This window comes from Plasmodium coatneyi, chromosome 5 (genome assembly GCF_001680005.1).
Source record: "Plasmodium coatneyi strain Hackeri chromosome 5, complete sequence".
NCBI classification, from domain to species: Eukaryota; Apicomplexa; class Aconoidasida; order Haemosporida; family Plasmodiidae; genus Plasmodium; species Plasmodium coatneyi.
Window position 1 is genome coordinate 686,151 of NC_033560.1, and position 24,456 is coordinate 710,606.

The 24,456-nt window shown below is 45.8% G+C and overlaps 5 protein-coding genes across 5 annotated transcripts; 4 read left to right on the forward strand and 1 right to left on the reverse strand.

Annotated features, from left to right (window-relative positions):
- Window positions 1-1,415: 1,415 nt before the first annotated feature.
- Window positions 1,416-8,968, forward strand: PCOAH_00011270 (Uncharacterized protein; the record flags this gene model as incomplete). Its single annotated transcript, XM_020057936.1, has 31 exons — window positions 1,416-1,476; window positions 1,594-1,683; window positions 1,871-1,984; window positions 2,159-2,191; window positions 2,387-2,413; window positions 2,531-2,719; window positions 2,857-2,916; window positions 3,073-3,147; window positions 3,236-3,301; window positions 3,465-3,545; window positions 3,681-3,803; window positions 3,948-4,028; window positions 4,194-4,316; window positions 4,450-4,643; window positions 4,760-5,141; window positions 5,279-5,653; window positions 5,793-6,170; window positions 6,289-6,507; window positions 6,688-6,762; window positions 6,856-6,894; window positions 7,001-7,033; window positions 7,160-7,189; window positions 7,308-7,343; window positions 7,437-7,493; window positions 7,636-7,680; window positions 7,860-7,925; window positions 8,077-8,151; window positions 8,265-8,336; window positions 8,476-8,538; window positions 8,636-8,737; window positions 8,856-8,968. 31 exons carry the CDS (start codon window positions 1,416-1,418, stop codon window positions 8,966-8,968), a joined length of 3,477 nt encoding a protein of 1,158 aa, XP_019913449.1.
- A 1,449-nt stretch (window positions 8,969-10,417) lies between these two features.
- On the forward strand, window positions 10,418-13,574 carry PCOAH_00011280 (Uncharacterized protein; the record flags this gene model as incomplete). Its single annotated transcript, XM_020057937.1, has 2 exons — window positions 10,418-10,550; window positions 10,663-13,574. 2 exons carry the CDS (start codon window positions 10,418-10,420, stop codon window positions 13,572-13,574), a joined length of 3,045 nt encoding a protein of 1,014 aa, XP_019913357.1.
- A 2,077-nt stretch (window positions 13,575-15,651) lies between these two features.
- PCOAH_00011290 (Uncharacterized protein) lies at window positions 15,652-19,791 on the forward strand (the record flags this gene model as incomplete). Its single annotated transcript, XM_020057938.1, has 4 exons — window positions 15,652-17,179; window positions 18,111-18,431; window positions 18,938-19,113; window positions 19,207-19,791. The coding sequence occupies 4 exons, from the start codon at window positions 15,652-15,654 to the stop codon at window positions 19,789-19,791; spliced, it is 2,610 nt and encodes an 869-aa protein (XP_019913568.1).
- A 1,033-nt stretch (window positions 19,792-20,824) lies between these two features.
- PCOAH_00011300 (PK8_1820w PK8_1820w Protein kinase c inhibitor-like protein) lies at window positions 20,825-22,128 on the reverse strand (the record flags this gene model as incomplete). The annotated part of the gene is made up of 6 exons (XM_020057939.1): window positions 20,825-20,962; window positions 21,095-21,229; window positions 21,324-21,376; window positions 21,527-21,621; window positions 21,795-21,900; window positions 22,068-22,128. 6 exons carry the CDS (start codon window positions 22,126-22,128, stop codon window positions 20,825-20,827), a joined length of 588 nt encoding a protein of 195 aa, XP_019913487.1.
- Window positions 22,129-22,704: 576 nt separating this feature from the next.
- PCOAH_00011310 (Uncharacterized protein) lies at window positions 22,705-24,206 on the forward strand (the record flags this gene model as incomplete). The annotated part of the gene is made up of 2 exons (XM_020057940.1): window positions 22,705-24,021; window positions 24,135-24,206. The coding sequence occupies 2 exons, from the start codon at window positions 22,705-22,707 to the stop codon at window positions 24,204-24,206; spliced, it is 1,389 nt and encodes a 462-aa protein (XP_019913452.1).
- Window positions 24,207-24,456: the final 250 nt, after the last annotated feature.

The window sequence follows — 24,456 nt, forward strand, 5'->3', positions numbered from 1 at the left end:
TTTTCTTCACCCGCGTGGCGCAATTTTTCCGCCTGCCGCTCAACCGTAGTGCCCCTTTTTTTTTTTTTTAACTGCACAGGGTTCCCACGGGGATAATTGGGCCTCCCAAATAGGATAAAAAGAGGGGCACTGCAGAAATGAGTCTTGACCGCATGATGCATCACCAATTTGGGAAAAAAAAATTAAACAAACCAGCAGGAACTAATGCAGAGGGTCCTTTCCCCCCTCAGTTACTGCTAAGCGGATCAACTAGGGGGAGGGTAACCGTTTGGCGCAGTATGTCCCCGAGAAGAAAATGGACTGCCTGCTTGGCTGGTTGCCAAACAGAAGGAGTGCTTCAATCCACTACCCCCTCATTGTAACACTCGGTGTGGAAACATGCGAAAAGTTTTTGGGGCGCCACTCTCCCAGCAGGAAAGATGAAAAAAGCAGACAGCTCTGTCCCATTGGATGGGGAAAAATCCCCTCCGTCTATGGAGACACGTAACTCGAAAAGTTGTTCACAGGAAGGGTCGTTGGGGATGGGGTGCCCCCAAGTGCATACCATTTTGTGGAAAAAAAAAATTCTTTGGGGGGGTATTTACCCCTTGTTTGGTTAAACTAATGTTAAAGTGTTAAAAGAAAAAAAAAACTGATCAGGGAATCCCCCCCCTGGGAAGTATGTCAGACGTATGCATATACACATGTATGTATGTATGCACGTGCGTCCATAAAGGTGTGGCTGTCCCTGCGTGCGAGTGTGCAGACACCTCCACTGTGCAGTGGTTGTGAAATTTTTTTACGTCCATCCGGCTAACGCGGGTCATTGTTGGGTGCACCAATTGGTCAAAAAAAAAAAAAAAAAGACGCAAAGGAAACACGAAAAGGGCAAACAGGTTGTACAACGCGAAGACGCATTCTCCGATCTCGCATCACCATTGCACAACTGCTCAATCCAGGAGGGGTGCAGCAGAAATACGGAAAAAAAAAAAAAAAAAAAGAAACGAACGGAGTTTGCGCGGTAGACGAAATAAACGGGATAGTCTGCATAGGTTAAATAAGCGGAGGAAAAAAAAAAAAAAAAAAAAATTGTCTACGTCTGTGTGCAAAGTGGTGTAGGAAAAGGCGGCAACCACGTTTGTGCAGAAGTGATAGAACAGAAAACTAACCTAAGTAAACACCTCAATGCACATAAGTACCTACGGATGTGCGTTCACTTTAACAGACGCACGAATGGTTCAGTTTGACTGACCGGTAGAGGTTCCTTCGCAATAAACGTCCAATCTGCCTCATACGAATCTTGCAAACAAGCTAAGCGGCAGAGAGGCTGTCATGTGTGGACGTCCTCACACGTATCCATTCACCCACTCAATAGAACACACCTACATTTGTAAGTGTTTCCCCGTTGGCCGCATTTTGTACCCCGCACGTCGATCATGCTGAAGTATGTGTTGTTCTTCTGCGCGACCTTCGCGTATGTCCCCGTGGGAATAGAAAGTAAGTCTGCAGGGTGGCACTCGATTCGGCATACCTATGTGCGTGTGATTGGTCACTTGTGTACGTGTCTACATGTGCAACTGTAACCGTCCCCCCCGCGAAATTCCCCCCTTGTAGGCAGATTCTTCGAAAATATTATTAAACCGAAATTGCACTTCGGCCGGCACCCAATAAAGAAGAATTTAAAAAATGGAAAAAAAAACATAAGTAAGTTGCTTCGACGAGGAATCAAACTGGGCAGACATAGGGAAAGCCCCGAAAGTGGTCCCTCCTAATCGTGTCTGTCGGTGCGTTGCCTACTCAGTACGCACTGCTTACTACTGCTTAGTAATGCTTACTATTGCTTACTCCTCCCCACCGGTGAATACATACATGCGTGCATACACACGTGCAGGCCTGGACAAGCTCGAAAAGAATATTATGAAAAATGTGGACTCCATCAACGTAATGTTCGACCCCAAGGATAAGAAATTCGTCCCGTCCAAGTCGAAGAAGGCACACATAGTTGGTTCGTTAGAGGGGAGCATCGACAACGCCGCAGAGAGTGGCGTACTGTGCAGCATAGTGTCTAGAATAGCGAACGATCTGTCCGGGCAGACCTCGATGAGGACATAATCATGCCACGTTAACTCTCCCTGACCCTTTTTTTTTTTTTTTTTCCCTTGGGCACTCCCCCTTGCAGGAGGTTTCAGCCAGAACACGTCCGACCCGTCAGGTACGCAGGAGGGGCAGTCCACCGGGGAGCAAACAAGTGCCGTCACGAAGTGGTGCCACCAACTGGTGCCAACGCAAATCTACCACACATACATGCATACATACATGCATATGCACGTTCCATTTAAAGGGACCTTTTTTCTTTGCAATTCATAATTTCGCTTCACTCATCCTCCCTCCATGCAAACTACCGCAGATGTTGAAAGAAGCAAATACGAGAAGGGTAACACGACGTGGGAAGGACAGAATAACTGAGCGGGAGAGAACGCCACAATGAGTTCCTCTGTGCAGCACCACCTACCACATAACAACCCACTTACCACCTTATCACCCATGACAGCCCTCCGGTTTCTAGAAAAGATAAACAGCGAAATGATCGTGTATTCCACTAAGATTACCCGAGAGTTAGACAGCCAGGATTACAAGACCCTAAGCAACTTCAAGCGCGCTTCGGCTTTACTGAAGGAGAGTTTAGCGACCATGCATTCTCTGGATGTCATTAGAAATGATAAGACAGTGGACTTCAGTAGTGAGTATAGTGTTTCCCTGAGGGGGTGCACCGTTGCTAAGCAACCCAACGGTTTAACACACGTATAATGTAGACAGAGTTGGGTGAATCATTAGAACTTCCGGTTTATATGCTGGCATCTATTTTGTGTTTCGCAGAATACAACCTGGACTGGTACTCCAAGGCATCCCTGAAGGAAAAGTACGAGACTGAAAAGTGTAAGACGATCAGGGGGGAAAAAGGAAAACACGCAACGGAGGCAAATGAAGCAATGCATTAGTGGCACGAAATGGCATTTTCAAGTGGAGCATATTGTTCTACCGCATGGTGCGAAACGGTGCCGTGAATAACGTCACTATGTGCTCCCCCTGCAGACATCCACAGGATCATGAATAAGCTTTTCATAAAGGCGAGCAAGAAGAAAAAAAACGTTCAGAAGAAGAAAATAGGTACTACTGATATGGTGGTTACCTGCCGGGTAAATCATCTGAACCATTCACTAACTCAGTTATCCGTTCGTCTTTGCGCTCCCCCCAGATGAGAACATCGAACAGCTGGAGAACGACCTACTTATGCAGCGATTCGTGAGCGAAAATATGAACGGTAAGCGGGAGGGCGCCCCAACGTGTCTTACGCATCCTGCATTCATATATGTAAAAAACGCGTCCGGAATGGCTGTATACACGGTTGTACAAACTGGTGGAAGAAGCTGCTTCACCCACTGAACCCACTGCATCCCGTGCTTTGTCTCTCCCCACTTCTACAGTTAGCAAGCTGCTGAAGGAGCACGAAGGGAAATCGCCAAATTATATTGCCCCCATGCACTCGGATGTCTGTGGGCAATTGGGTTAGTTGCGTTGTGAACTCCCCAAAGGGGGGAAGAAGCGACCAACTGCAAAAACCAGGTGGTGTCACCAATTCTACCACACATACGCACATGCATACACACATGCATACATACATGCATATGCACGTTCCATAGGGAGCACATTCCTGAGCTTCATGTTCGAGAAACTATTTAAAAGCGCAATGAGCCACGACATCCCCCACTTCAAGCAGTACCTGCCTCGTCTCAAGCAGAGGATTCATAATATGGTCCACAAGGGTAACACTCTTAACGCATTTTATTACGTATTTTCTTACGCATTATATTACGCCCCTCTGAAGCAGGCGCATGAAGAGGACGTAGGAAAGGACGCCCCGATCGACGTCACAACATGGTGTTGTTATTTCATCTCACCCACAACAGGAACGCTCATACTGCTGGAGAAGGGCCTTGATGATGCTCTGCACACCTTCAAGCTCAAGGTTGCGGAACTCATGCAGAAAAGTAACGCACCAGGGGGGGAAATGTGCTCATGCGGCAGTGCATATAAGTTGATACGGGTTGGCTCATACATCTGTTACGATGTTACCATGTTACCATGTTACCGTATTACCAAGTTGGTGGAGTTCCCTCCATGGAGTTTACCACCCCCTTTTGCCACCACCGCAGAGTTCGGATTTGTGGACATGTGCTCCAGCAAGTGTGTTGCCGAAACGGTTAACGCGAATTACGACTTGGAGGAATACAAGAACGAGTTCAAACCGACTAACACGTCTCAGAGGAGGGCTGACAGTAAGGAGGGAAAACATCCTTGACCCGCACGCTATACCCGCAATTGGGTTTGCGCCTGTTAAATGCACGCTAGCTGTTTATTCGGTTAGCACTCATTTGTCTTCATTTCCCGTTTTCACTGTCTGTACCGCAGTGGTGAAGATGCTAATGTACTACTACCGAGATAAACTGAACAACATCGAAACGACGGCAGATTTTTTGCTGATCATGTTGCTATACCTGAATTCGGCCACGGAGCACACGAAGAAGGGGTTCATCGATGTCAGCGCCATTAGCACCACAGACAAGTTTAACCTGCTCAACACGACCATTGATAAGAAGAAGAAGGTGTGCACAGATGTAGAATCGCAGAAATGGCGCTCTTCCTGCAGCGTCTGCACCATCTACATCGTAACGTAGTTACACCGCCACATAGTTACACCGTTATACTACCCCCCTCACAGGTGAAGAAGAACAAGCGGAACAGCTTCCTGAAGATCGCCCCGTTCAACTTCTTCCGAGAAGAGCCAGACGAAAAGTATGGAAATGAATCCATTTTTGCAATTGACGATATAATTAAAACGTGTCTGTTGGCAAAGAAGTCCCAGAATTTTAGCTCCCTATACGAGACCACGAAAGAGGTGTGGAACAGCATTCAGGATATCTACTCTGCGTCTTATGGGTTCGTTGCTTCTAAGAAGCTGAAGACCAAAAGCTTCGTCACCTCGAGGATCAGAAACGTGGGTTTCGTCTTCAACTGGTTTAACTATAATATGAAACCCAGTCCGCATGTGAACTTCCTGGTGCATAACTTTTCGCCTCTCATTTCTGTGAGCCTCCAGTTGGGTAAGTGGAACAGTGAGCTACATATGCGTGTGTGCACGTATGCGTGTATTCGTGTGGATGCCCCGAATGGGTGGACCTCCTTTCTACCTGACACGTCTACAATTTCTTCCACCTGGTGTGATGTTACCCCCCCTTAGCCTTCTTCATCAGTACGATGATCGAGCAGTACGAGTCCAGCTTCCTAAGCAATTTCTCCTCGACGCTGAAAAAGATATTCACCCTAGGGGCCAGCTCAGCGCACCCCAAGAATTATGGCGACCTGGTCAGCTTTTCCGAAACGGATTACCTTCTCAGACATTCGAAAGCGGATAAAGCACAGAGGATAATCACACAGACAGTGAGGATGCTCAAGAAGAAGTTCCTCTCCCTTCCGTACACCCCTACTCTCCTGGCACAGTACATCTCTCTCTTCCTATCTCTGTGGGTGTTCGAAAATGAGAAAAGCATAAGTCTGGAAAACCCGAATGTCACTAGGTTTAAGAAGTTGTTCTTCCTGTCCTACTTCGTTCACAGTGAGTGTATAAGAAGTGCCTACAGGGTGTCTTCAACGTGCCAAACGCCTGCCCAACGTGCAGTTTATACATGCCGTTACGATCATTACTACTGCCATTACCACCGTGTCTACTGCGCTGCCCACTTACCCCCCTGCAGACTCGGGCCCCGCCGAAAAGGCAGTGGAAATTATCTACGACAGATGCAAAGGCAAAACGGACAAAATAGTTCTAGGGTGCATACACGACTATGGAGGAGCGAAGCAAAAGAAGATCCTTGGCATTATAAAAAAAAAGTGCAGACCCACGAGAATCCCCATCCGGAAGAGAAGCATTAGAAAGATCATTAAGACCCTCATGTCTTCCTTAACCGATCCAGTGGATATTCTGAAAATAGCTGTGGACACTGCCACAAGATGTGATCACTTCAGCCGCAGTGCTTCCATGGATAACAAAAAAAAAAAAAAAAATAAAATCAACTATGATCTGTTTGTGAAGTCCGAGTTGTCCTTCCGTTACATCTGCGCCGACGTGACCAGTAAGTTGGAATGCACACTTCCGGGGGGGGAACAAGCCACGTGATAAGATGCATCTCTGACTTCACTTACATGCTTGTCCCCACTCCGATCATATGCTTCCCCCCACTGTGTTCGCAGAAAAAGTGGTGAAGAAAATCATCAGGGACGTGTCTCGATTGAAGAACATGAGCGAAGCCCAGGAAGTAATCGACCAATCACTCAACAGCGTGCAGTACCTGAAAATCAGAAACTACCGAGACAAGGAAAGCAGCACAAGCATTTTCTGTCCCTTCATGGAAGCAAACGACAAGCACATCCGGGACTTGGAGCGGAAGCAAATTTCCATCTTCGTTCACAGTAAGGGCAGTGAACAAGCGCTGTCCTATGCGCACCAACCGGTCACCAATAATAGGTCACCACTATCCGGTCTACCCCTTATCCGGTTTACCCCTTATCCGGTTTACCCCTTATCCGGTTTACCCCTTATCCGGTTTACCCCTTATCCGGTTTACCCCTTATCCGGTTACCCCCCCGCAGAGAACGTGGGAATACTAAACTTGCTCAAGGGGAAGGTTGCCAACGTTTTTAAAAAGTCGATAAAAATACGCGAAGGTAAGACATCGCATGCATACAAAATGTGGACCTACGTGCTTATCTCCCCTGAGGCGCACATTCTTCTTCACCGCCCTGTCCTCCCCCCTGCAGGCATCAAAACGGACAGCCCCATTTCGATCAAAGTTGGAAGTAATCTCTCCAAAGAGGATAAAAGGAACGCATCCCATGGGGTTATCTGTCTCTGCGTGGCTAGAGCATTTTTATTTTTTTACTATTTTTTTTTTTTCTTTTTTAGCGAGAAAATTCAATGGCTTTCTCTTCACCGGAGGTAAGGCCAGGGCAAACAGACTGGTTGATCATGTGCCGTGGGGGGACCCTACAGGCATCACATGACCACTTCACCATTTGACCGCTTTACCGCTTTATCATTTCATCGTTCCACCCTCTTCCGCAGGATACCAACTAAACGTGGACAGCTTTGAGCGTAGGGACAAAATGGAAGAATGTCCTACACGGGCATGCAACATTTGTGTGAATTCCCCTGCACGTGTTCATATTTTTTTTTTTTTTTCAAATCTGCCCTGCTTCCCTCCCCTTGATAGAAGAAAACACACTACACATTGGGCTGTCAAAATCGAGTAAGTTTCGCGTCTACCGTGGGAGACCTCTGCGAAAGTACACCTGCCCATTTATGTACCTACTCACGTGTGCATCCTTTTCCCCCTCCGCAGGGAAGGTCTACGATGGGCGACAATTTGTCGACGAGTTAGAAATCCTGAAGCCAGATGGTATGGAAGGGTTTCATAAAGAATCAGTCCAAGGGGGTGATTTGCCCACTTCCCACGTTGTGATCTCATTTGAGTGGACCACATTTTCATTCACCTACGTGCACCTGCCTCCACGAACGTTCTCTCCCTACCCACGCAACAGGCGTCAAGCGGATCGAAATGAAGGGAATCGACGAGGACAACGAGAGTAACCACGCCAACTGAACTAAACCGTGAACCCTGCACCCACAATGCTTTTAATGGCTTCTCATTTTTGTTTTATTCCTTTTCCATCCATCCGTCTGTCTGTTTGTCTGTTTGTCTGCCTGCCTGTCTGTATGGCGTTCCCTACCAACAACACCCCCCTTTATCATTCTATCCCCTTAGGAATTTATGTCTTGCAGGATAACACCAAGGTTCCTGAGTTCGAATACGCGATCCTTTACCCTAGCGGTGAGATTAAAACTGTGAAAGGGGGTGACGACATGTGTGTTGTGCTCCCCTACCCCAGATGGATACGCAATCCGAAACGTATTAACACATGCATGCATGCACTTGTGGACTTTCCCCCGCCTTATGCTTCCCCCTTTCTTTTTTTTCACAGCGGATATCATCATTTTTGACGGAAACAACTACGTCTCTTCTTCCGCCATTCGGGACATGGGCCTGGAATATGAAAGTAGGGCACTGGGACAACCAGTTCAGGTTGTGGCGAACCAGTTCACTTGGTGGAGGTGGTGCATTTCGTTTCGGCTTCCTATCCCACACACGACCTGTTCACCCCCTCCGCAGGAATCGTCTGGGCCGGACACGCAGTGGGCTGGGTAGCAGAGTTCGCCCTGGGAACCATATCAGAAAATCCACGTAACTTTCGCAAAAAGGGAAAATGTTTCCACTGTGTGGGCAAGCTATATGTGTACAGAGCTAACTTCGAAGGGAACAACTTGGTGATGTTCACTTTGGAACAAATTTTTTTTTTTTTTTTTTTTTCCCTTCTGCGCAGTCCCCATTTTCGATGGCCACGCGTGGGTGCTCCTGGACAAATTAAGCGTTAAGAGCATTTTAGGTGAGGAGAGGCTGCACTTGGTCATTCCCTTGGCTGTTCCTATGGGGCCATTCCACATTTACAACTGAACGATTAACCACGTCCTTCCCATTCGCAGGCGAGTTTTTACCGAGGGACGTGCGGGGCAGTCTCCTCGCAAGCACCGTCAATTTCATCATCCTGAACAAGGAAGGACGCCAGATCTTAAAGAACACCACACGTAAGAGGAAGTGCAAGTGGAGGGGCGCCTCTCCGTTTAAGACCCGCTCATGAGTACGCACGATGTTGTGATTTTTTCTAAACGTTTTTACGTTCACACGACTGTAACCCCTTCGCAGCGGTCGTGAGTCTTAAGCACGCCACCTTCACCCTGAGCGGCATATTAAACTTCGTCATTCGGGCCGAAAAGGGAAAAGGGAACGAAATTATCGTATACACAAGGATACCATAAGGGACGGAAGGATCATCCACACACACACACACACACATAACAAATTCTAGGAGATGAACACATGAAGATCGATGTTATGGATTAAACGGTTCACCTCCCTGGCTGACGGAAAAGAAGAAGTTCCAGTGAACCACTCAGGGGTTTTCCCCCTCCACCGCAGTTTCAACTTCGAATAAATGTTTCTTCCCCGGACAGAGGCACCTGTTCGTGAGGGTGCATATGCTGCCTACGTAAATGTGGGCAGCGTCTATCCGCGGGAGTGTCGTCATTTCGTCATTTCACCATTTGGCTATCTCGTTTTTTCGTTTTTTTTTTTTATTTTTTAATTTTTAGTTTTTGACCCCTTGGGGGGAACCATCCCTCATTTTTTTTCCCCCGTCGCTGCATCCCTTTGCGATTGCGTTTGTTATTGCGCTTTTCCTTTTTTTTTTTTTTTTTTTCCGCTTTAGCGCACATTGCGTTCCCGTTAAAGTCCACCCTTTCTCTCAACTGGCACTTTTTTTTTGTACAAACTGCCACGGCGTGGAGTCATTTTCATTTGCTCTGCGTCCGCATCCGGATCCGCGCCCGCCGCGTCTTTTGTGATTTCCACATCCCCCCCCGCTGTGGGACGAAACAATGACGAGTGTGAAGTCTCGCGAGTTCCAATTAGCGAAGAGGAGAAAGTAGCCTCCTCAATGAAGGCACGAATAAATTGGATCATGCCACCCGTGTGGATGGCTAGCGTAGGTGAACAAAAAGTGCGTGTTGCCACTTGGCAGGTAGATCGTTACACGCATATTTGTGTACTTACTTGTCTGTGTTATCACGGACTACCTGCGTGGTCTCTTCTTCCGCGCAAACGTCTTTACTCTACGCACTTATTATTATGCCAATACCGTGATGCGTTTTTTCTTTTTTTGTTCATATATTTTTTTTTTTTTTTTTTTTTTTTTGGCGCCATTTGGAATATATTTCACCTGAACGGTTCATGCAGCTAGCTATTTTTTTGTTCATATTTTTTTTTTTTTTTTTTTTTCCTTACTTGAAATAACACTTTCATTTTTTTCACTGGTGAGTCCAGTGCGGACGTTCCATTTTCTTTTTTTGTCTTGTTCTGCGCGGTTGTTTTGCACACAAGAGAAGGAAAAGGGGAATCATAGAAAAGTTTTTAAGTTGAAACAAACTCGCCTTTTCCGCATGCGCGTTTTTCGTTGTCGTCACGTAGGTGTGTACTAGCCGTTGTGTAAGTAGAAATAGAACATTTTTTTTTCCACCACGTTTAACTACACTTTGTGGAGCGCGCCCCCCGGTGTGCACTTGACTGCCCTGTCTGCGCTTGTCACTCCATTTGGTAATTCTATTGTAACGTCTTCTACAATTTCACCTGTTACATTTTCACCGGTTGCATTTTCACCGGTTACATTTTCATCGGTTACGTTGTCAGCAGCTCCGATTTCGCCGCCCCAGATGAGCGCGAAGCCGCCCCCACCGTTACTCAAAAAGGGGGGGCCGCCTCTCCCCAAATCGGTGAAGCCCTTTGGCAAACCATTCGTCAAACACACGTTCCTCCTGAAGCCAAAGCCAAAGGGAAAGTCACCAGGTACGCGCAAAGTAAAACTTCTCTGCATATGAATGGAGGACACACATTAACGCATCCACCCTAAACCTACCCACATAACACCTCCACACCAATTCATTCCCCCCCCCCTCAGCGGTTATCGCGAAAGAAAAGTCTGAAGAAACAGTCGACAGTGGACACAATGAAAAGAGCAGTGAGGACCTCCCGAAGGCGAAAACACTGGAACCAAAATTTAAGGCAATAAAGCCGAAAATAAAAGTCCCCCAGTTGAAGTTTAAGTCAATGGATGGGAAGGCAAAGGTAATGCTTCCTCCCAAGGTTACCTTGTTTGGGGATAAAGCGTCTGCACTTGGTGACGCTTCATCGGAGGAAGTGCCTCCAAAAGGAGCAGACCCCAGCCTGGAGGCAGCCAAGTCGATGAGGTCAATCAAATCGATGAAGTCAATCAAGTCGATGAAGTCAATCAAGTCGACCATATCGGGGATGCTGAAATTTGATAAGGCACCCAAGGGAGCAAAGCCAAAATGGAAGATTCCAAATCTGAAGGTCAAAGGATTAGGAGGAGAGAAGAGTAATGCGACAGGGGGGGAGATTCAAAGGAAGTCCAGCAGTGTGGGATTGACTTTCCAACCGGGAGTAGAAGCAACAGGAAGGGTGGAGGAAGGGGAACAGACAGAGTTGAAAAGAAACGAATCGAAGGATAATGGGTCCCCCGAGGGAAAAGACGAAACAGGAAGAATCAAGAGGACGCTGCATATGAGTAAGTACCTTGACACTGGGAATGTTGTTAACCAGTTGCGGGGACAAGGAGTGAAATCACCTCACGTAGTGAAGACAAAAGGGGCAATTGGGAAAGGGAAAGCGAATTTTCCCCCACCTCCCTTTGCAAAAGGTACGGAAAAGGAATCCCATTCGTTTGCCAAAGAAGAGAACGTCCAGGTGACGCGAAAGTACAGCTCGCACATGTCCAGTGAAGTAACCAAGGGGGGAGTAGGCGCTCTCAAGGAGGTCCCCCAAAAGGGCATTCCTCTGAATAAATTACCTCTGAATAAATTATCTCCGAAGGGATCACCTCAGAAAGGGTCACCGCTGAAAGGGTTACCGCTGAAAGGGTCACTGTCAAAAGGGTCACTGCCAGAAGGGTCACTGCCAGAAGGGCCACCTCACAGCAGCAACGTGAACTCCCCCAATGAGGGGGAACCAAACAGAGCAGGAGATGCACACGAAGGGACGCACACAAATACAATGACACATTCAAATGGTAATAACCTAATGGTTGGCGTGTCCGATGCAGCGTGCAGACAAATGGTGGGTCCTCTATCGACTTCCAAAACGAGCACACTTGTGAGGGACACACATTACATAAATGCCTTCTCCAGGATGGATGGAAATTACATGGGAAAAGTTACGGGACCACCAACCCCAATTGATTACTACGATAAGAAACCTCAACACAGTGGAGGACAAAAAGGTTCAGATAAAATGACACAAAATGAACAGACACCACCACGTAGTATGTTTCCCCCCTTAGGCGCATCTGGGGAAGGTCCCTACTACAGTGCAAACTTCATGCCTCTGTGTTATTACAACGGGGATACGCTTCAAAGTGGGGTTGGAACTGGGTGTTCCATGTTTTTCCCTCCTGGGTGGTACTACGTGCCTGTGGGTAGTTATGGGGAGTCTGGGTGGGTAGACCCCTCAGCAGTAGCAGCGTCAAGTCAACTTCACGCTGAACAAATGGAGGGAAAAAATGACAAGTCGAAGAAGAGGGACAACGGAGGAGGTAAACCAGCAAGGGGGCGGGGAAGGAAGCAAAGTGATACGCTGGTCGCTGCTGGGCATTTGAAACCGCTGCAGTTTAGGGAGGGAGTCGATTGGAGCAGCGAGGATGAGAAATACCTCAATGCAGGTGTTTCTATGGAGGAGGAACGGAGAGAGAGGACAAAGAAGAACAGAAAGGGGAGGGACAAGGAGACTGGAAGCTCCATTGGGGATTCCAAGTGGTACGAAATTGAGCGTCGCCTGAACAATTGCCGTGGGGTCATCCAGGGGAGTGAAGAGGAAAACGGTGCAGACCGTGGCTACTACATAGATTGCACCGACGAAGACGGTACGGACAGCTGCGATGAAGAGACGAAGTACTTCGACGGGGTGGGCAGTGAGTACCACTACGAGGGGAACACCGAAGGGGAAGAAGACGACGAATGGGTAGACGCAAACAGACACGGGAAGAATAACCCCACAAAGAGAACACGCTGCAGGAACACACGATGGAAAAACCATCCTGCGAATCACTCCTTGGAGGAAAGCTACTCCTTCGATTATGACAACATATATAAGAATTACAAAATAGGGTACCTGCGGGATCGGCTGAAGTGGGCGAACGAGTATCTGCACAGGGGGGGCAAAAAGGACGTTCGTGAGAAGCACGTTCGTGAGAAGGACGCCAAGTCGGGTTCGAAACACCCTACGAAGAAGAACAAAGAACGCCTGGACGATATTGCTCATCTGTTCCTTCCAAAAAACAAGAAACACGAAAGCATATTCGACCTGTCTCTAAATTTCTCCCAAATTTCAGACAGTGACAAGGATGACATAATTAGCATGCTCTTCTCGTGCAGGCAGTTGGAAAAGCTCATTGAAGAGCAACACTGCGTGTTGGATATGCTGGACCATGACTTAAAAGAGGTGAACGAATCACTGAAGTTACCACCCACATGGAACAACTTCAGTCACTTTGAGGTGCTCCAAGAAAGCATACTGAATGAGGAAAACAACCAAGGGGTGCCTCTTAACAACACTCCTTTTTTTATTAAAGGGAAGGTGTCTTTGGTTCCTAAGAACTTGGAGTCCTTCTTCGATAAGCCCTCCGTATCGGCAGTGGCGGCAGTGCCGAATGCGTCTGGTGTGTCCACGCCCGGTGTGCCCGCATCGGGTGGATACTCACAACCCGTGGAGAGCCCCTCGAACAGCAAGTACATGCCCAAGTTTGCCAAGGCCAAGGTGAAGCCGAAGGTGTCCCTACTGCTGAAGAAGGGCGCCTGATCATATCATATCACCGTTGCGAAATTGTAGCGTTACGATGTAGCCACCTTGTGGGGGGTGCCATTCCGGCAGGCATACCTTTTTAGTTCATGGATGCTTCCCACTTGGGGACCTTCAGGGGGGCGCAAAAGAAATTGGTCCTCCCCCGTCAGTTCGTTTGTATGTGTATATGTTTGTGTGTGTATATGTTTGTTTGTGTGGATACTCCACCCCCGCGTTTCATTTTTTCGCTTGCTTTATTGCAGCATAATCCAATTCAGACCGACGAAAAGGTGCCGATATAGGAATAATTTCGTTATACAACTTTACACACTTTTGCAACTGAACAGCGGAACGGATGCGTTCCTACTATGCATATGCACAGCTATGTTTATATGAACAATTAATTCTTTTCAAATTTCGGTACGCTTCCCCCCCTTTGGTAAGCGATTTCGACAGAATCCACTGTATGCGGCATTGCGTCATCTGTTCTTTTTTCCTTCACATTATTATTGCGGAAATAATTCCCGCGTTTGTTATGTTCCTCGTGTAAGCAAAATGGCGTATCGTTCAAAAGGGGCTCCTTACACCTTACCAGTTCGCACGGTACACACACTTATCTGTACTGAGTTTATAAGTAGAAGAGTGGCCTATCCATGTGGATCTGCCAATCCCTGCTCTTTCTAAAAATGTCGTGAAAAACCAACGACATTTTATAGGGTCAGGGATGCTGGCGTGTGGAGAAAAAAAATACAAACACACCCGCATAAAATTCGCCCCTCCTCTGTGCACCCCGCGGAATGCATCTGTACGCCATTTTTTTAAAAAAATAAATGCCTTCATCAAGCATATTAAAAAAACTGCAGGAAGTAATATGAATTCTCAAGCAGCCGGTATCATCATACGCAGGGTTAAAATTACACCTTATAAGTCAGTACAAAAAATACCAATAATAATAATGTGGTCCACTTTTTTTCTCTTTTTCGGAAATTCATTTGCGCAAACGCACCGCGTGTAGGGAAATAATGCACTGCTTCTCGCGGGAAAAAAAATATATAGATCCTGTTGGGCATATTCCGCATTTTCTGCTTTTACGCTTTTTACCAATTATGTACTTTTCTTCCTGAAAAATAAAAGCTACCTACTTCAGCATGATACTTCACTGTGCGATGTGTTAAAGCACGGACACCTCATGTTAGCTGTGTAGCCATTTCATGTCACCGGCGCGGGGATTTCATATTAGCTCTCCGGAGAGTGCATGCTAGCTTGGCGGAGAGTGCATGTCACCCCTGTGTAGGGATACCATGCTAGCTTGAAAAGGGATCTCATGTCAGCTGTGGAGAGGCCTCATATTAGCTCTGCAGAGAGCGCATACCACCCCTGTGTGTAGGGAGCTCATGCTAGCTTTGCAAAGACCATCAAATTAGCTCTCCGGAGACCTCATGTCAGCATGTCAGGGACCTCATGTTAGCTTGTCATGGACCTCATGCGAGCTGTGTACGGGATATACGATTATTATCTCTGCTAGTGATGTTATCACGTGTGTGAAAAACTTATGTAGGTTATTAAAACGCGGTATTTTCTCAATCATTAAAAAAAACTTTTTATATTTTCCAACTTATTCCCATCTTACCTTGCAGTTAACATAGTATCCCCTGCTTTTATTTCCCTTTTCAATCCAAATGTTTTTTTTCCATTCACGTTAATTGCATTTCTATTTCACGTACTTCGCCTTATGCATTTACACATCTTGTAGAATCAACACAGCGTGTAAGTACTCACGCGGAAAGCGCTGAATATATATTTTTTTTAAAAAAAAAAGTGTAAAATCAGCATATAAAATCGTCAATTCTCCACTTTGCTGCGTATACTTTTCACTTTGGGATAGCGCTTCTGTTACGTTTACGTTTAGAAGTATTTTATTTCCCCTGAGGGGCAGTTAATGCGTTATCAATCTTATTAGCCGTGCTACAGGCTTCTTCAGTCTATTCTACACGTTTTCCTGTGCCTACATTTCTTCCTTCCTCGATTGTGTAATCAGGAGGGCACCCAACTGTGTGCAAGGCTCTACGCGCGTAATAAAATAGGGACCTCCAAAATGAGCAATTCGCCGTTTCCCATGGGGGAAAACCCCTCTCAGTTGGGTTTCACACCTGCCTGTACTAGCGAAAATGCTGACGTCAACCTGTGGGAAAGAAACAACCAACAAAGCGAAAGACATATACAAATGAATCACGAAAAAAGAGGAACATTTCTCGGAGATGAAAGTTGTAAATCCGTCTCAACTAGCGATAGCAGAATTAGTCTGAATTGTGCTGACGTGAAATATAACTACTCGTCCAACTCAAATAAAGACACCATTGAAGACATGAAGGTGAACGCTCCATTTAACTTCAAAGCGGGTGCTACGCCTGGGCAAAGTACTGACAATGAGAATGAGCATACCCATGTAGGGACATATGTGGAAGACACCACGCTGGAGTCACTGCAAAGGAACTACATGCACAGTAATGACGATACAAATGAAGAGACAAATGATGATACGAACACGGATACTAATGCGGAAGATTCTGTGGGGGGTAGTCTTGAAGCACACGAACAGGCATCCCCTGGGAAAACGCCTAACCACATACCCGATGGATCGAACAATACGGCGATCTTTTCAACACTGGGTAGGACTTTCGGGGAGGACGCAGGAAACGACAATTTTCCCCTTACTGGAGCGCTGGACATGGAGAACTGTGCGGACTACGGGGTGAGTTACGGCACTAATTACAACATGAACTGCAGCATGAACTCTGCAGCGAACTACGGATCAAACTACGCCACTAACAACTATGCGAATAACTACGCTACTAACTACGCAACGAGGTATGGGACAAACTACAGCGTGAATTGCAACACAAACTATGGCAGCCGCTTCAGCCCCTGCGTAAAAAATGTGCCAATTCACGAAAGGGGATTGCTGAAGACCCCTCCTGCAGGTGTGTACACATTTTTTCGGCCAAACAAAAAATACGAACCCTTGAAATACAACAATCAAATAAAAAAAGGAGTGAAGAAAAATGGCACAATAAATGAAAAATATCATAAAGCAAAAAATGAATACATATCAAGCACAGGAGATGTTCCTCTTTTTAAAAGTGCAAATAAGTACACCTCATGTAATTGTGCAGAACTGCATAAAAGTATGCACACAGGGAAAGAGGAAAATGTGTGCATCGATATAAAGCAAATACACAGCGACTTTATTTATTTGATTGTAAAGTATTTGTACTATGAACGAATTCTGCCGGAAGCAAATGAAGTGAAGCGGAAAATAAGCAAGTACTTCCCCGAGTGTGCGGTCCTCAATACAAATTTTGTAAACATTTGCAGAGAGGACACCAAGCAGAGATTCCTAATAAGCAGGATCAATTCACACGAAGAAGAAGACGTCGAAGAGGAAGAGGACAAAAGAGAAAGAGCGTATTTTCGGAAAACATTTAATAACGAAAATATCTGCATATACCTCAGAGATATATCAAGAGATTTCTTCATAAACCCCAATGACGACACGGAAAGCGTTTTGCAATACATCCCTCTCCTGTTCATGCATATTATTGACAGGTTCAGATTACAGTCCAGTAAGTGCAAAAAGAGAAAAATGTGCCATTTTCATTTTTCCTCTGATTTACTTTGTTCCATGTGCAAGTAGGAGTTTGGACAGACAGGCCAGAGTTGCATGCGTAGTCACATCATGTGCCGTTTTCATATTTTCTGAGTTTTAACTGGGAAGCCATCCTTTCGAATGGGTTGAGAGAAGATCCCCAAACGTGTGTTGCTCTGTCGTTCCTTCCATTTGGATTGCCTTCCCTTGAGCTATTTTCATCTTAATGCATCGTACACCTACATTTGTGTGTGCATATATTTGATTGTTTGGTCGACGTGCCTAATTAAATTTTGTAGGACTGCTGCTTTATTGCACCTCACTACAACGTTGAACTAGCTTTTTTTTTTTTTTTTTCTCCATTTTGCCTGACCTGTTCATAAATTATTCGAACATTTTTTTTTTTTTGTGTGTGTGTGTGTGTATGAAGTTTTAGCTAGTTAGCAGACGTACACATTTAAACTAAGTAAATGTGTGCGCGCCATAATGTAACGAAACAATGACCCTTCATGCGCTGCTTACTTTTTTCTTGTATTTTATGCAGCTTGCTACACGTCACTGTGTGCACACATCTTTTGCCGCCCATTTTAACACACCCTTTGTGACCCATTTTAACACATCCTTTGTGGCCCATTTTAACACACCCTTTGTGACCCATTTTAACACATCCTTTGTGGCCCATTTTAACACATCCTTTGTGACCCATTTTGACACACCCTTTGTGATCCATTTTAACACATCCTTTGTGACCCATTTTAACACATCCTTTGTGACCCATTTTAACACATCCTTTGTCGCCCATTTTAACACACCCTATGTGGCCCATTTTAACACACCCTATGTGGCCCATTTTAACACACCCTTTATGGCCCATTTTAACACTTCTCTTACCCCATTTTTCCCCTCAGGTGACAATAATCACAAGGGAGGCAGATACATCCTGGCCGAAACGCTGAAACACACGGGCCCATACATTTTCAGGACGATGAAGTTAGGAAGAATCATACACATACTCCAAAAATGCATCGACCTGAATATCCTCTCCTACTACAACAACAATATTATTCCCATTTTTACCTCCATGGCTATTTCAAAAACGTACGTTTCTAAAATGCTGGTAAATGAAACGCCCGATTCGAAGAACCACAAGGTAAACTCCATAACTATCATAAAGGATAGGATCTATCGCCTTCTGCATAGCTACTCAGAGGATAAGACAAAGGGAAAAGGTAATGCACGCATAAGAACAGGAATAGAAACAGAAACAAGAAGAAATGCCATAGAATGTATATGAATGATGCGTGCGTATAAACGTGTGATAGTAAAAATGTGTGTCCTCATGTGAGTATAGAACGTTCCCGGCTTTGCCGGATTTCTTTCTCATGCACTTGGAGCCCGTAAGGGTGACAGCGCGAAATGTTCCTGTTAACTAGGCAGCAACAGTAGCAGCAGGAGTAGTACCAGTAGTAGTAACAACAGTAGTAGTAGCAGCAGCCGAAGCAGTAATAGTAGTAGCACACACGCAGAAAGTAGGGACCCATTAGGGGCATACGGACGACCTTCATTAGAACAGTTAAACAAGTACCGAGAATGAGGATATTGGCTCTTCTCCAAGTCAACCCCAAACATACACTTTTGAGCAGTTAGGCAAATACAGTCACTTCCGACCTGCGAGAGGAAGAAAAAAAGGAAATGTACCATGTGTTTTCTTTTTTTATTTTTTATTATCCCCAAGGCTTTTCCCTAAGTAGATTACCCCTCATATATAAAAACGTGTACAAGGAAAGCATAAACATCGACCAAATAGGATACTCAAAGTTGACCGAATTTATAAATAACGAGCTCAGTGATATTTGCTTCATTTCCACACAGCATAAGTTCCAGTGCATCCTGATGCCCCTCATGGAAAATGTAAGTGAAAAAGGAGAAAAATTAATGTACCGCCATGTCCACCCACTTGCACGCACCTGTCTATTGCACTTTTCTATTGCTAACCCCCCGTAGGAGCAAAAACACCGGGACAAGAATGCAAAACTGAAAAAGGAAAAACAGTTAAAAGAATCCCTGGACTACATAAAAAATTACCAGTGGGAAAGGTGCATATCGTATTTACACTTTGCAAATTATGCCAGAAACAAAAAGACGGAACCGGAAGTGAAGAGGGCAACTCCCCCAGACGCCATAGAACAACTAATAAACAATAGCTTCCTCGTTAAGCATAAGAATTACCTTGATCGAACTTTAAAAAACGGTTCTGATGAAAACGTCCCATTGTTATTACCTTTGGACGTTTTCAATTTGCCCTCATCGCACGATATGTACGATACCTACCATAAGTCAGAAACCTATTACAGTACCAACCCTACGGAAGACAATTCGGCTATCAAATGTGTGGATAATATGCAAAGCAAATGCAGCATCTTATATGATCTTAGAAAATGTGTCTCTATGGATATTTCCATTGAAGAGTCCGTAAATGTAAACCACATGTATCAGAACTATCCGTCTTCTTATAACGTTTTCCACTCTCTTTTTAAGGACACCGTGGAAGAAATTCCCATTGTTGATCAGCAGCGAATGCAAATTTAACCATTATAGTTGCGCTTTACATTGTGTGATACGGTCGTTAAAGGGGAAAATAAATAAGGAACCCTTTTGCAGCAGTTCCTTTTTATTTTATGTGCGCAGTTTGTAACCGCACATTGTGTAGCCACAATTTTGTCGCTACTTTTTTTTTCTTTTTTACAACACTGCAATTGCAACTGCAATTGCAATTGCACCTGCAACAATCTTGCTTGTTCCTGTTGGTGCATTCGCATGTTATTTCTACTTTGTATTACACAAAAAAATGGGGTACAAATATTTTTTCACTATTATGTGAATTTTTCAAGATAATTGCGCTTGTATAGGTACCTTTAATTCATCTTGTTTTAACATGCGCTTTGTTCTGTTTTATTTTGTTTTTTTTTCCAGGTCATCCACAGCACTTTTTTTAAAACGTACACATGTGTATACGTAAAATAGCCTTTTTTTTTTTTTTTTTTTTTTTTAACACACTTTAAAATGGAACAATATAGCTATTCCTGTTGGAAAAACTTTCTGAACGTTCATACATTTTTTGCTTTTTTGCACACATTTAAAAATGTGAAAAAAAAAAAAAAAAAAAGCCAAAATTATGCTATTAACTGGTGCATTTAAAAATTGAGATGCTCCTCTCTTTATTAAGTTTTGTTCTATTTGTTGTAGCTACTTAGGGGTCCATCCTCCACCGCCATACTTTGCTACCATCCTTTGTGCCAATTTTTTTCCTACTGTCTTTTTTTTTTCTTTTTTTCTTTTTTTTTTTTTTTTTTTTACGTTTGTCCCGCTTGGACCATACAGGGGAGTGTCACTCTGCATGCAGCAAAAAAGTATCGACAAATTTTCAAAACGGCAAAATGGAATGAAGCACCTGAATGTGTGCAATGGGGTGGTAACTCATTTTTCTCCATTTATAATTAGGCGGGGTGGAGGGGGAGGAGGTGTAGCTTCGCACAAGTGATGCGACTGCAAGGTGTATAGAAGGGTTTCCCATTACCCCAATGGGGATAGACATTCTTCTGTGCGCCTGTCCTTTTCCTCCTCATCCGGGGGGCCACCTCATTTGCCTCTTGGCCAGGATATGCAGATGCAGGTAGTACACGGACTGGCAAGCCTCGGGCCCGTTGTTCACGACCAGGCGGAAGTCACCCAAGTTGTTCTTCCTCACAATTTCGGAGACCTTCCAGGGGGGGGTAAAATGGTGCGTGGTTAGTTGCATGCAATAGAGGGGGAGACACCACACGGTGAGACCGCACCGGTTGGGGGTTAGGTTATGTCCCCTCTAGTGGTAGATTGTTGCGTGCTTTCTTACCGCCCACATCATGTGGCCCAGGATGTCTTTGTGCCTCTCCTCCGCCTTGCTGAGCCTGGTGAGTCCGTCCCTCATTTTGGGGATCACGAGGATGTGCACGGGTGCCTGCGGGTTTATGTCGTTAAAGGCGAGGACCTGCAGGGGGAGCAAGGAAGGAACGGAATGCCCATAATGAGGGGGGCATCGCATCTATTTCTGCTGTGCCAGCTGCGACGCCATGGGGGAGTACCTTGTCGTCTTCGTACACGAGGTCCACCTTTACTTCCTTTCTTGCGATTTTTCCTGCAGTATAAGTGGGGGGGTTAAGCGGTGAAGGAGTGTTACAACTGTGGCGTATTGGAGAGGTGTGTGTTCCCTCGCTCAGTTGGCTGATTGGTCATTTCAGTTGGCTGACTGGTCGTTTCGGGATTTCCTTCCCCCTTGGGGACTTACCAAAAATTGAGTCGCCGTTCTCGTCCTTCCCGGCGGCTGCAAGGGCTCTCTCTTCCTCGTCTGCCATTTTGCTTAGCCGTCTGTTTATAACTCGTCTGCAGGGGGGGCACGTAAGATGAGCACCTGATGTGAAGATCGAATTGCCTCACACGCTACACACATGTGATACACCTCATGGTGTGCTACCACAAGAGGGAAGCCCCTTATCCAATGGTAAGTCCCCACTTGGATGTAAAGAAATCTTGTCCTCCCTCCGTGGGAGACTTACGTGAGGTGCTTGTTCCTGTAGGCTAATTTGGTGAAACAATTAAAGGCGATATTTCGAATGCTGCATGCGATGGTTCCGCCGGAGGTATTCATAAAGTATAAGAGAACTGCACAGGGTGAATGGGGGGGACAATTAATATGGATGGCATGAACATGGTTTGCACAACTGGGCAAACACGTGTGTTGGGGGTGCTCGAGGGACTACACTCTCATGAACGGTGTCACTCCGGATAGGAGGTCAGTCGGTTTGTTTTTCCCGACTGACCTCCCCCACCTCGTAACAAATCGAAATAGGTTCCCTTACGGAAGAATGAAAGAAGTTGAGGGACGTTCATGTAGCTGCGGGATCCGGCGTACTGATAGGATGACTAGCGCTGGAGTGTACTACCTGTGTTAGTTGTTGGGGAGTCACTGCATTGGGTGGTTCTCCTTACCTTTGCACAGTTACACTGTTGTGTATATTTTTTTTTTTTTTTTTTTTTTTGTGCTATTTCTTCCTCTTCTTTGTTGTTCTTCCGTGCCGCTTTTATCCACCCAGTAGAATATTGCGTGGGCGTATCGCACGAGTGAATTTTGCACCTCGCGCAGGGACAGGGCCGCTCCAAGAACTCTCCACTTTGTTGCGCTTGCAATTTCTACGCTAGCAATACAGAGGGAAAAAAGCCACTCTTTTATGGAAGCAACACAACGCATGGTTATCTCGTTCATATGTGTATCAGCTCATTGGGCTTTTCATCCCGTTGCGGATGCGATTGGGAGGACAACGGGGTAAGCATGCGTTGTGTTGGGGATGGTGTACGCTACACGGAAGGAGGGATGAGCGAGGGTGTGGCGTAATCTGTACCCATTTGGACGACAATATTAATGGTGGAACGGTTTCCCCTCTTTTTTTTCCTGACCATTTTGACCAAATGGCAGCAAGGGTAGCCACGTCAGCCGCGGTAACCTTGCAGGGGATTCGGGCGCCACGACTGAAGCGTGCCCTGTGTGTAAAGTACGTAACGTTTTTAAGTTACGCAAAAAAAATTAACCTGAAGGGACCGTGGAACAGGTACTACGGTTGCTTATTCCGGACGGCAGGACCAGCTATAACATCCATAAAAGGGTTAATGAGAACGGTTGTGATGCCTCATGGGGGAAGGTTGCCTCGAAACAAGGACGTGTTGCTCGCTAATCTGCTAAAGCATATACTCTCCAAGCCAGTAAAAATAGCCTCCTTCGATTTCGACGGTACGTTGATCAACCCCACAGGAGAGAAGCACCCCAACAGTGTCCTAGTCAGTACGGAAGCCATACAAAGCATTATTGTCTTAAAAAAAATACACCAATACAAGGTCGTGATTTTCTCTAACCAGACGAATGTCTCTTCCCCCTTGTACGACTCTGCCCACGTGGAGCAGAACAAGCTCCCGATCCTCTTCACAAAGATTGAACAGTTAACAGACGCACTCCGATACTTTCACGCGTTGCATGGGAATCATCTATCGGTGCAACTGAATGGAGGTTCGTACCGTTCGGTCAACCGCCGATGTGGGAGAGCCACCCCCCCTGACACCCCAATTGGTGCTGCACACAAAAACAACTTCCCGGTGAATGCCTTCTTTGCAGTAGGGAAAGGGAACATCGAAGCGTTGGATATTTACCCGAAGCCAAGCGAGGGACAGTACTGCCTGTTCATCTGCCTGGAGGGAATGAAATATGTCCTCCTCCTAATGAGTTACTTTGCAAAAACGCACAGGACTCTCCTCGAGAGGGAAGCAATCAAGCAGAAGGATAAACCTTTGGGAGAATTCCTCCTACTCGTGCTCGATATGTTAAGCAACCCCTATTTACGTGCCCTGGTGAAGAAGCTTCGGAAGGGTCGTCCATTCCACCTGAACAAGGTCAGGCTACTTATGCTGGACGTGTATATAAATGCCCTGTTGCAGAAAATGGAGTTATACACCCACTTTGGGAGGGATCACCCGGGGTATGCGTCACACGTGGATTTCTTTCTAAGTGACGCGGATTGGGGTGGCAATGTTGCGCGTGTTGGATCTCCCCCTCCACCGGAGCTGCTCCGTGATGAGCTTTTTCTGACCCACCTGACCCGCTGCCTGGCCCGCAAAAACGAAATAATGAAACGCCTCACCACCACCTTCTCCAGTGTGCTCTTCAATTTTAAGGATAGTTTTTACGCGGGGGACAACGTCGGTCGGGACTTCGACAAATCGGACGTGGACTTGCAGGTAGGTCCTAACTGCGCCACAGAAGGGGGCGTCCATACGGGTGCAAATGTGCGTAGAACCACACATACACATGCATAGGTTACACCCCTTCGTGTCCTTTTCTTCCTTGTTAGTTCGCCGCACGGGCTGGGATGAGACTCCTGGACGACGGACAGATACGCCAGTTGGGTGGCCCCAAGGAGTAATGAAGAAGGGCCCCGCACCATTTGTTTGCGCGTTCGCTAAAACGTCCGTTTGTTTATTTGTTAATTTTTTTTTTTTTTTTTTTTGTAAATAATTAAAATTGACCTTGTGAAAAATACATTTTTACGTTCAACGATGAATCAGTGATAACGCCACCCGTAGAGAGAAGGAACTTTTCGACTCTCCCGCATCGTCGATGCATGAAGCCCAGCAGAGCATCGCACATTTGCGTGCATATAATAGTAACTTGCG